Source organism: Oratosquilla oratoria, chromosome 21, assembly GCF_046742065.1.
Source record: "Oratosquilla oratoria isolate Oo_2021 chromosome 21, ASM4674206v1, whole genome shotgun sequence".
NCBI lineage: Eukaryota > Metazoa > Arthropoda > Malacostraca > Stomatopoda > Squillidae > Oratosquilla > Oratosquilla oratoria.
The window spans coordinates 42,654,562-42,666,907 of record NC_134797.1 but is presented as its reverse complement, the minus strand read 5'-3'; the positions used below and the strand labels follow the sequence as shown (position 1 = coordinate 42,666,907).

The following is a 12,346-nucleotide window of genomic DNA, read 5'->3' as shown; positions in this document are numbered from 1 at the left end:
TGCATCACAACATCATCCATATACAACCATTCTCCATTCACCCCTGTCTTCTGTCCTCTCCCGTCCTTCCTCAACAGACATTCCCCTCTTCCCCAAAGCCCCCTTCACCCCATCCATCTACCTCATCCTAGGACGTCCCTTCATGTTCACTCCCTCCACATCTGCCTTCCATACCTCTTTTACTAGTCTCATCCCTGTTTGCCCCTCTGCCTTCCCCATCTCTTCAAAAGATGAGTTTTTTGGCCTAGTATTTTTTTCTCCATCTAGATACAATTCAGTTACCATTATTTCTTTCTCACAATAGCTGTTGCATACTTCCTATTTCAGATTCACTGGTTGACCTTTACGCCTGTGGAAGAGCACTTCTACCGCCGTCTTCATACTGAATGTTCATCTGATTCAAGGCAGAGACTCAACAAGTTTTCAAGTGACCAAATCAAACTCAGCAGTCTTGACCGCCAGACTCTGAATTCTGTCCTTCATCCTCTGCTTAAATTAAGACAAGCATGCAATCATCCTCAGGTAATTAGGGAACATTTGCAGAAGCTTTGGCAGTGGAAATATATTACCTCCAGTTAGCTACTGTGTTTTCGAAGTAGATGAGAATTAGTTCTGTTTTATGTCAAGTGGGAGCCATTGGTGGGAAGCACGTTGTGTTACGGGAAACAAATTACCATTGTTAGAGATACCCTAATAGTGCTGGTATTGGCAAGTTGAAAAATTACCGGTACATTGATACTTTTCTAGTTTCTTTTGTGTGATTCAAGAGATTAATAATTCTTGAATACAGTTGTATATTGTTTATTCTCTCTCTCATATTTTTATTATTATTGACATGTCTCTTGGTATTGTGACATCCTGTTCAGCACCTGCTCTCAGGAAATGTAAATAGAATTACTTTATTGTATGCATAAATGATGAATGGCACATATATATATATTTATTTTTCCAGGTTGTTCGAGGCCAGTTTGTAGCCTTGAACAGAAAAACAATGACCATGGAACAACTTCTGGAGGATCTGATTAGGAAAACAAAGGTAGAAGCTGAAGATGCTCATCGTTCCATGTTGAAGAGTATGAATGGCTTAGCAGGTATCCATATCATCAAAGAGGAATGGGCTGAGGCAGTTAGTCTGTATCGTGAAGTCCTCCAGCTTGTTAAAGAAAGAGAAGATTATATCAAGACAGACACATTGCAGAGACTTCACACATTCCACAACCTCTCAGAACTTCTTGATGCTAAACATGAAGGGATTCCTCCAACTCTTAGGGATGATAGTCTAAAGTCTGAAGCTGTGGAGATCAAAGATAAATATATGAAAAAATACCCTGCCAGGATAAAGAATGCAAAGGAAGTGTGTGAACAGAACACAACTGCAGTTATGAATCTGAAAAAGGAATACATTCTTAAAAACAGTTGGTGGTTAGGTGCTCTTGAGTCTTTTGATAATGACTTTGTGATGGAGGTGCGGGAGGAGCTTCTTACAAGTTATTCAAGATTCCAAGAAAATAAATGTTTGCTTTTCCCAGTAGAAACAAAAATGCACCTTCAAAAAGTGTTACAAGTTGAGTTGAAGAAAATGGAAACTCAGAGAAAGGATATGCTTGATGGAGTAAAGCATTTGAACACCTTGGATCCAGCGGAGCTTCTTCATGGTGCCATTGATTGCCATTTGCGTCCAACTGACAAAAATGCTGCTGAGTGTTTGCTCTGTGCAACTCATAGCCTCTTTGAAGAGTATGAAGAAACCTTGTTTTTCATGAAAGATATTCAGCATTCCAGAACAACAGAAATTTCTAAAGAGACAGAAACAGTTAAAGATGACATTCAAATCCATGCTGCTACTCGTAGGGGCAATTGGGGGCAAAGTGAAACAGAGAGAGTTCTTAGGTACTTGCAAACTAAATCATTAGGGAGGGTAGAAGAAGAAATTTATCAAGATTCTCAGAATCACATAAAAATTTTGGATGCCATGAAAAAAGAGTTCAAGAATTGTCGCATATGGTGGAGAACTTATTTTGATCAGGTGTCTGGTATGGATGAAGTAAATATGGCTACCTTGAGATTACGGTTACGCTATCCTGATGAACAGCTTCCTGATGATAAGAACAAGAAAGATGGACCAGGTAGTGAAAATAAACCAGAGAACTTGGCATATAAGATTGTACTTGAACCAATTGATGTGCCAGTACTAGAATTGAAGTTCAAATCTGAAAGAATCGTATCTCAAAATGACTTTAGAGTTAAACTTGGACAATTGTTATATCTTCAAAATCTTCAGAAGGCAGACTTTGGCAAAAGAGGTGGATCAAACCCTGAAGTGTGTCCTGTATGTCAAAGTACCCTTGGGGAGAAGTGGTGTGTGCTTCAGTGTGGTCACAGTTATTGCCATGACTGTGTCAGGACTCTATCAAATCGAGCTTTCAATGGGACAGATAGAGCTAGTGTTAGTTGTCCAATGTGTCGACAGAAAACAAGACTTCGTGATGTGTCTCATATTGATACGAGGGCAAGTGATGTGGAAGAAGATGTAAAGGTAAATGGCATTGTTTTCTGTTCATTAGTACTGTTGTTTTCCTTTCCTGTAACACAGAAGCATTAAAAAAAACTCATGTTTTTATTTCCATCTTTAAGGTTCAAGGTAGTCTCTCGACAAAGATTGAAGGAGTTGTTCGGTTAATGTTAAGGATCAAAGCACAGGACCCTGAAGCCAAAGTGTTAGTGTTCTCCTCATGGACTGATGTACTTGATGTAATAGCAGATGGCTTGGCTGAGAATGGCATAATGTACAGAAGTCTTCATCAGCACTCAAAGTTCCAAGTAAGTATTGAGATAGATTTCTTTTGGCAGTTGGTACACCAATGACTTGACTGACTTTTCATAGTAGGAATATACAGAGTGAAGGATCCTTAATATACATAGGAAAGGGTGGTGGAGGGCAGGGTGGTTGAAAGGTTATTAAAGGATTCTATAGTGGTACCCAAATGGAGGCTTGAAAGAATTCTTTATGCTCATGTTTTCATGGAAGAGAGAGAGGGATTGCCAGGTCGATTTTTGGTAGAAAGGAAATTGGGAGTGGAGGAAAAGGGAGGGAGGTAAATGCTGAGAGTAAAAAAATTAAATGAGAAGGATAAAGAGAAAATATTAATTCTGATGAAGGTAGTACTATTACAGTGGATTGGCTAGTTAGGTTGTTTAGTGTGTGCTTAAGGAAGGGGAATATGCTGGAGGACTGCTTTACAAAGGAAAAGGAGGTATGAATAGAGTAGTTTCAGAAGGATCAGCCTGTTGAGTGTAGTTGGAAAGGCATATGGGAGAATGTTAACTGATAAGATTAAGAGGGGAACAGAGGAATTAATTGGGGAAGAATGGTGTAGAATTTAAGGGAGGCAGAAAGAAGAAGAATTTTTTTTTTTAGAGTGATTATTGGGACAAATGTCAGTCAGTCTGTTGCCCCTGGTCTCTCTTGCAGAAGACCTATGGTATTTAGGAATATCAACCTTTGGGATAGATGGATGGAGTGAAAGGGGTCTTTGGTACAAGGGGTATGTCTAGAGCAGGGAAGGGAGAGGGCATGAGATAGATGTGAATGAAGAAAGGTTGTGATTTTGATGCAGCCTGAAGGGATTTCTTTGTATTTCCTTTACATTCTTGAGTGGATGATCAAGGAAAGTCACTATATGATGGAGATGGAGGGTGCTAGACCAGCTTTGTTTTTTGGGCCCTGATGTTGAGGTACTGTGCCTTGTTGCATAATTTCTGATCCAAGCTATGGGCTGGGGACGGATGACGCTTCATTCACAAGGTGCTAAGATGAAAGGGACAAGTGGATTTTTGATAGGTGTGGGATGGTGTGAGGGGTGAATGTATGCCATGGCTGTCCATCCCCTTTGTGAGAGGGAGAGCACCTTTTGGTATATGTTTATAGAAACAGGTTGTTGTTGTCGTTCCCTAGACTGTCTGTCCGAGCAGTCCCATCTCCCCAAGGAATGCTACAGCCGAAACTGGGTTTTCCCACAAATCCTTTATAGAGTGTATGTTGTGTTGTTTGCGTGCATGATTGTGTATAATGCAGTCTTCCATTATGTGTTGTATGGTATGGGGTGAAGTGTTACAACCTGGGCAGCTGTTCACAATGCAGTCATCCAGGCTCTTCTGGTAGCTTAGAAGTGCTGGGTGGTGGCTGCACCGCAGTCTGGCCAAGTGGACTCTGTCCTTTCGTGGGAGAGAGGATTCAGAAGGGTGGATATCAGGGGGTCTGGCATGCAGCAGTGTGTTGTCTTTCAGTGTGTTAATGGAGCGGTGAGTGATATGATTATGAATATGTTTCCGGAGGCTGGTAGTTGGTGGTTGTGGAGGAAGAGAAGAGAGTATTTGTGCGTAATAAAGGTCTTTGGGTGTTGTTTTAATGTTTCTTGGTGTGTGTGGGTGTTCTGCTATGTAGTGTAGCGGGTGTGATGTGTTTGTGGTGGCTGCGGCAAGTGTCCTTGACTTTGAGGACTTTTGTTTCATGGTGTAAATGGTCTGTAGGTGTTGTATTTGTGCAGCCTGTAATTGTTTTTAGGGCTTTGTTTTGTATGAATTGAAGGGTGTTGTGGTGTGTCTCACTGAGATTAGGAGCCCATGCAGGACTCGCATAATTCAACACTGAGCATATGCATTGTTTGTATATTGTTATATTAGTTTCTTTGTTTTGTCCAAATGTCGTTCCAGTGATTGACTTAAGTGCGTTAAGTCTAGGTGTGCATTTGTTTTTTGTTTGTGATGTGTTGTTTGAAAGACATGGATGTATCGTATGTTACACCAAGAATTTTCAGTGTGTTTGTGTGTGGTATTAGAGTGTTGTTGATGTAGAGATGAGGTATTTGTGTTCTATTGTCCAGTTGGTGAGAAGTGTTGCTGTAGATTTGGTTGGAGCTATTTTGAGTCTGTTTGTGATGAACCATGTGTTGAGTGTATCAAGGTATGGCTGGATTATTTCTGCAGCTTTGTCTGTGTTACGATGTGTGCATGTGATTGTTATGTCGTCTGCGTAGGAAGAGATTTGTATTTCTGAGTTGTCTGGTGTGGGTAAGTCATGCATGTATAGATTAAATAGTGTGGGGGATAGAACTGAGCCCTGTGGTACTCCATTCTTAATGTCTCTGATGTGCGATGATTGGCCATTATATGACACGTAAGCATTCCTACCTACCAGATAATTGGCCAGCCATCTTTTGGTGTTATTGTGCATGTCTGTGTTATATATTTTATTTGTTAGGTTGTGGCGGGGGATAGCATCAAAAGCTTTACTAATGTCTAATGTTATGAGAAGTGTTCTGTGGTGGGGCCTATCTGAATTGATGCCATCTAAAATTCTTTGTGTGAGGTTTATCAGAAGAGTGTTTGTGGAGTGTAGTGGCCTAAAACCGTGTTGTGAGTCAGCAAGGGGAATATGTAGTGTGACAAGTTTAAGTATTAGGCGTTCAATGACTTTAGAGGGGGTGCAGAGAAATGTGATTGGGCGGTGCGATGTTGGGATTGTTGGGTCTTTGTTCGGTTTTGGAATGGTGATTATTTTACCATGCTTCCAGATGTCAGGTATAGTGTTGTGTGAATAGCTGTAGTTTGCAATGTTTGTGAGTGCGTGTATACCTTGTGGTCCAATGTGTTTTAGGTGGATGTTGCTTATGTTATCAGGGCCACAGGCAGATGAGTGCTTGAGATTATGTATTATGAGTTTTGTCTGACTGTCTATGAAGGGTGTATAGTCTGAGTCTGTGGGGAAGTCTTTCTTACGTCGAATGGTGTGTCGGTCGTCAGGGTGAGAAGTGAGATGGCTTGTCTGTGCAAAATGACGTATGAGTGCGTTTGCTTGTTGTCTGTTTGAGGGTAGATTATCTGTTGTTGTGATTATTGCTGTGTGAGAGCGTGTAGTGTTACTGTTGGATAGTGTAATGCTGTTGAGTGTTTTGTGTTTTTTGTTCGTGTATTTTATTAGCAATCACAGTGTTTAGTGTTTGTATTTGGTCTGCTATGTTTTGAGGGATAGGTGTGGGGGTATCGTGTTTAAGTGTGTCACGTTGTCTGATGAGGTCTTGGATTTCTGGTGTGAAGTTGGGGTTGTGTGATTTTCTGTTGCCTCTAGGGATGTATCTCTTGTCTGCGTTTTGTATGATTGTATTAAAAGTGTGCACAGCATTGTTTATGTTTGTGATTGGTGTACTGTTAAGTGTTTCAAAATGTTGTTCTGTCTCTTTAGTAAAAGCTTCCCAGTTAGCTCTCTTGTAATTGGTGTATGTGTGTCTGTGGCCAACTGGGGTGCATCTTGTTTTGGTGGTGATGATGATTGGAAGGTGGTCAGAACCAAGGGTTCTGACCACTCTCCATGATGTTGTTGGGGTTAGGCAGGGGGAGCAAAAGGTGATATCAGGAGAGGAGGGAGTGTAGAGGGCTTGGTGTGGGATATGTGTATGATTATCTGTGTTATTCATGATAGTCAATGTGTCAAACTGAGTCTGTATATCAAGCCCTCTGTCTGTGTCAGGGTTGTCGACATACCAGGCAGACGACTTGGTGTTGAAGTCACCACCCATGATCAGGTTGGGGATTGAGGCTAGTTGGCTAAATTGAGGCCTGAAGGTGTTTGGAACTGTGGGGGATGATTGTGGGGGAATGTACATGTTAACTATTGTCAGTGTTGATTTGTTGCCTGTGCGGATTCGAATGGATTGGATTTCTGTTGTGTTATCTGTGGTAGGGAGGAGAATTTTGGTTGTGGCACTTGTGTCCACAAAACAGATGGAGTGATGGATCAGGGTGATGAGTCCACCGCCATTGCCGTCGGTCCGGTCTTGTCTGATGGTGGTGTAATTATGAAATGATGGTGTTTTGTGCGAGTGTCTTAGTTTTGTTTCTTGTATAATCGCAATGTGTATGTTGTGTTGTTTAAGAAAGTGTTCAAGTTCATGTTTTTTCGTGTTAATACCGTCAATGTTGTGTTGTAATATGTTGATGTTGTGTGTTTTGTATGTTGCCGTTTGGGGTTGAGGTTGGGGTGGTAATGGGGAAGGTGTAGGATCTGGGTTAGAGGGAGGGAAAGGAGAGATTGGGGACAAAGGAAGGGGAGTACTAATCGGGGGTAAGGGCAAAGGGAAATTGGGAGTGGGTAAGGGTGCTGGCTGTACTTGGGGAGGTGGGAGTGGGGTTACTGGAGGGCAGGTAGAACATGTCCAAGTGTTTGTGTATTGGTTTGTGTCAGCAAGTGTTGTACAAGTGAGGTGGGCCCAGTTTTTGCACATATTGCACTGAACTGAGCCCTTTGTCTGTCTGCTCGAAGTAATGGGTTTAGAGCATGTTGGACATGTGTATTTTGTGGTGGGCCCAGGATTGCTCTCTACATCTCCGGCTAAAAGTAGAAGAAGAGGGGTGATCGCCGGAAAATCACCCCTCGGTGCAGAAAAAACGTAACATTGCATGTTGGGAAAAAGGATTGTGGTACTCCCCAAGGCAGGCGTAGCTCCTCTTGGGGATCGGTGCCACCTGCGTAGAGCTGATGGCCAGGGGTGGTTGCTGCTGTTTGGCCCCCAACTCTCGGGGTTGGGGGGTGGTCCCACGACGTAGACGCTGCAGCTCCAGGACCATAGAAACAGGTTGAATAATGTTGTTAACAAAATGGAAGAAGATTAATACTGATTACATATTATACCATGGTTTAGAAGTCATTTGTGGACATCTGACCAATATACTCAAGCTTTTATTATACAAGTCCAAAGTATGTAGCTTTTCTTTGAATCTTGTATTGCTCAAGATTTAACAATTGTCTTATTTTTTCAAATTCCAGACCAATTTGACATCTTTCAAGAGTAATAATGAAATTACTGCACTTTTGATGCCCATAAAATCAGGAGCCAATGGTCTCAATCTTATTGGAGCACGCCATGTTGTTTTGGTAGAACCAATACTCAATCCTGCTGCAGAACTTCAAGCCATTGGACGGGTACATCGCATCGGGCAGACACATCCTACAGTAGTACACCGCTTTTTAGTTCAAGGAACTATTGAAGAAAGAATGCATCAGATGTTACACCATCGCACAGCAGAGCATCTAGTTGATGAAAATACTGTGACATTGCAGGACTTGAAAAAACTGTTTACAGATAGGCAAGACAATGAAGAAGTTGATGGCCCAGAAATTATTGAAGAGGACAATGAAATTCCTGGCAGTATGAACCAATAGGGTGCTTATCATGTCAGTTCTGAAGTATGTAGTTAAAGAAATATGCCAATGAAATTTTGATTATTGGAATATGTTGAAAAGAATAGGACTTGGGAAAACTAAGATATAAGATCCAGTAGTTTTGAAATGTAGTGTGTGATATGTTAATTAAAAAATGGTTCTAAGAAATGCACAAAGAAAGATTTGCATTGATTTTCTTTTAATTTATTCAAAATTTAAAAAAGAAAATTCAAAATAGTTTAAGATAGTTTTATATATGTATTCTGAGAGGGGAATGTCTGAAGTAAAGAAGAGAGTGCAGAGGGTAAGAGTGAATGAGTGGTAAATGTTTGAAGAAATGATGGGGTGCAAAAGGATCTATCTCTCTATCAATGTCTGTGTGTGTGTGTGTGTATATATATATATATATATATATATATATATATATATTTTTTTTTTTTTTTTTTTTTTTTTTTTTTTTTTCTCGAGTGAATGAATGAAGGGAGGGGGATGTCACCAGATAATGAGCAGTAGGGGCAAAGCATCTTCAGCTATCAGGTGTGACTGTGGAAGTGCTGTTTATCACTGCATTGTTTTTGCATCTAGCAATGTGGTAGGGGAAGAAAGAGTGATGATCCGTCATCAGTAAGGTGCTAAGGTGGGAGGAACAACAAATAGGTTTGGGATGGGTATGGGATGGAATTGGTTTGATTCAGCCATATCTCTTATAAGGGGGATATGGCCTTATGGTGTGTATGTATTGTACATTTTTGGGTTTATGTACTTAGTTGTAATATACAGGAAAGGAGCTATACTTATGAGGTCCTGTCTCTTAATCTCCAATTATAATACCTCATTTTAAATTCATGTATGTTTATAGTGTGTGGTATATCTGTGTGTGTGTGTGTGTATGTATATGTTTGTTTCTGTTTGAATTTACCTCATTGTAAAATACAGGAATTACAGAATAAAAGCAATGCTCATGGGGTCCCTGTCTTTTGTGTCTCCAGTGACCACCATTGGTGTGTGCATTAGTGTATTACTTATATATATATATATATATATATATATATATATATATATATATATATATATATATATATATACAACACTGTATGGTATATATATAGATATATTTTATATAACCACAATGCACTTATTCTAATATATATATACATATATATATATATATATATATCTATATATATCTGTATATATATATATATATATATATATATATATATATATATATATATATATATACACAACACTGAATGGGTCCCAGTGATTAGAGATACATTTTAACAACCACACTGCACTTTAATTCTAAGCCATCAAGGCTAACATTTCAATTTCTGCATGTTGGCCTTGATGGCTTAGAATTAAAGTGCATTGTGGTTGTTAAAATATATATATATATATATATACATATGTATACAGTGAGTCCTCCTTATACGGTAATTCTTTATCCGGTAAATTCACAGTTACGGTGTTTGGTAATTACTACCCTCGATTCTATTTACGGTAAGAAAAATTCACAGATACAGTATCTGCTCGTGTTTTGAAGAGGAAAGATCAGGGAGAAGGTACATCTGCCATATCCTATTATTACATGTTAGAATGAGTTTCGGTATACAGTAATTTCAATTTGTGGTAAGGTTTTCAGGAACACATATGTACCGTATAATGAGGACTTACTGTATGTGTGTGTGTATATATATATATATGCAATAAAAACACTATGAACATGTGTTCACAAATGTGTAAGTAACCACTAGGAAAAGTAAACTAACGAAGCAGAGCGCCTTCGTATAATTACATCTTCAGTGCAGATACAAAGAAGGAATCTTTCTTTTTATCTGCACTGAAGATGTAATTATATGAAAGCGCTCTGCTTCATTAGTTTACTTTTCCTAGTGGTTAACTTACGCATATATATATATATATATATATATATATAGGGTAACCAAAAAGTTACTGTGCTGACCTTTATCTCCAGATAGTGCATTTATTGAAATTAGACACAACATTAAGTACGTCTCTCCAGTTTGCCACTTTGCAGTAATAATCGACTAGAGGATAATATCTCTGTGAATGACTCAATTTTTGGCAGAAATAGAGTGAGCTTTTAATCTTGGTTTGATTCTTAAACTGATGTTTGTATGACAACATTGATGAATAAAATTACATCAAGGATATCATCACCTTTATCTAGAAGAAAGTTTTGCAACCAGTTGTAGTAACCAATGTGAGATTGATGATCACTCCTTCACCTAGTTCATTTCTGACATTTTGTATGGAGAAAACTTCAACCTCTGCCACAGAATGCTATGTGCTCTACTCTTTGCCACACAAGTTCCTTGGGATAACCCTCTCTTAGGCTTCTTTGAATTCTTCAGCATCATTTCCTGAACCTGAAGAACTTTCTCTTGTGGTGTTCAGGGCCTGTCATCTGTGACTTTGCCTGTTTTGTGAAAATCGGCTATTAGATTTTGCACAGTACCACAGCACCTGTGTATCTGGAAAATACAGGGCAAAACTTTGTTGTGCAGTACCCATGAATCTTTTTCTTATGGAACACATGCTCCACCAGGAATATTTGCTGTTCAGTCATCAACACCATCATCACTTGGCCAGTATGAATGTGCACTCGTTCACAGTCAACTGTCAATGGAGTCTGATATTCCAGAACATTTGTGAATAAGGAGTAACACCAACTACTACTAAAAGGAATTGCAGGACATAATTTACAGGTCTCAGACTCAATACCATATGAATAACTATGTCATTACAAATTATACAATGCACAGTAACTTTTCAGACACCCTGTATATGTACAAGTGTATGTATGTATACATACACATAAACTATATATATGTGTGTGTGTATATATATATATATATATATATATATATATATATATATATATATATATATTTATAATGTATTTATGGAGGGGCCAATGACAGGTACCTTCATGTGGTGATCCTACAAAATGGACAGCCAAACTGCCCATTTTCAAAACCTGCCCAACCCCTTACCACCTCCATCAGATTGGGTCCAAGATATATCTCCATCAGCTTCAACTGTCTTAAATCTTTTCACACATGAAAAACTAACATTGGTGACTGCACCCCTACCACATTTACTGGTGACATGGAAACGGGCCTACACGAATATAACACAGACAACAATATGGAGTTTCTTATCAGAGATATCTGTGGGAGGGCTCAAAGACCATTTGACAACCATGAGCTGCAGCTTTTAAAACCACTTAGTGAAACTTGAGGCAACAATTATTTATTGTTATTGTACTGTATGTCTGTATGTATGGATTAGTATATATAATGAAGTGTATCATAGAGACTTATTTTTTCTGATGAAACATTATCTTAATACATTTTTGGGATATTATGACCTGCTTTTTATGTATCGTTTATTTTCATGTGTAGAAAATTGTATTTTAGGACATTGCAGATTCTTAAATGTTTTTACAAGGAAGGGTCACTAGGAAGAGAAATAGCATCAATTTTGAACATAAAAGATAACTACTCATAATATACTATTAGAAGGAAATTTTTGTTTTATTTCAGTGGATAAGGTACTTAGTATACCCCAGTATTAAATACAATAGATTTAAAAAAGTCTGGATGGATTGCATTCCATTTTTAGAATTTCATTTTATACATCTCGTTCAACTCCCATAGCAAACTAAAGCACAAAACTACACTGCCAAAATTATTTCCATGACTTAATATTTTGTGTATTTTATTATTGCTTGTGTATGTATGTATGCATACACAATATTATAAAGGTTCATGTGTACATACAGCATATGCTTGCAGACTTTCATATTACTAGTTGTGTTGGTGTGACTGATCATGTAGATTTTATATCTAAGAAATGTTCTACCAGTCTTAACTGCTTCTGGCATACCATCTTACCAATACTGATTATTTGAAAGACTGGAAAGAGGACTAATTGTGTCTCCTGAATTGAATGAAATATATATGTACTTTTATATGCATGTATGTATATATTACACTCAAAATTGTACATTCTTACACATGTGCACACATGTCTAATGAATATGTGTGTACATGTTTGAACATAAATATGTATGTATTGACTCTTGGAAAAAAAAATTGT

The 12,346-nt window shown here is 38.5% G+C and overlaps 1 protein-coding gene across 1 annotated transcript in view; it reads left to right on the top strand.

Annotated features, from left to right (window-relative positions):
- The window catches only part of LOC143036871 (E3 ubiquitin-protein ligase SHPRH), a 37,663-nt gene extending 28,405 nt beyond the window's left edge, over positions 1-9,258 (top strand). The window contains exons 6-9 of the mRNA XM_076204774.1: positions 328-522; positions 953-2,536; positions 2,635-2,820; positions 7,823-9,258. Coding sequence (XP_076060889.1) covers positions 328-522; positions 953-2,536; positions 2,635-2,820; positions 7,823-8,218 — 2,361 coding nt within the window. The 3' untranslated portion in view covers positions 8,219-9,258. The remainder of the gene's footprint in view (positions 1-327; positions 523-952; positions 2,537-2,634; positions 2,821-7,822) is intronic.
- Positions 9,259-12,346: the final 3,088 nt, after the last annotated feature.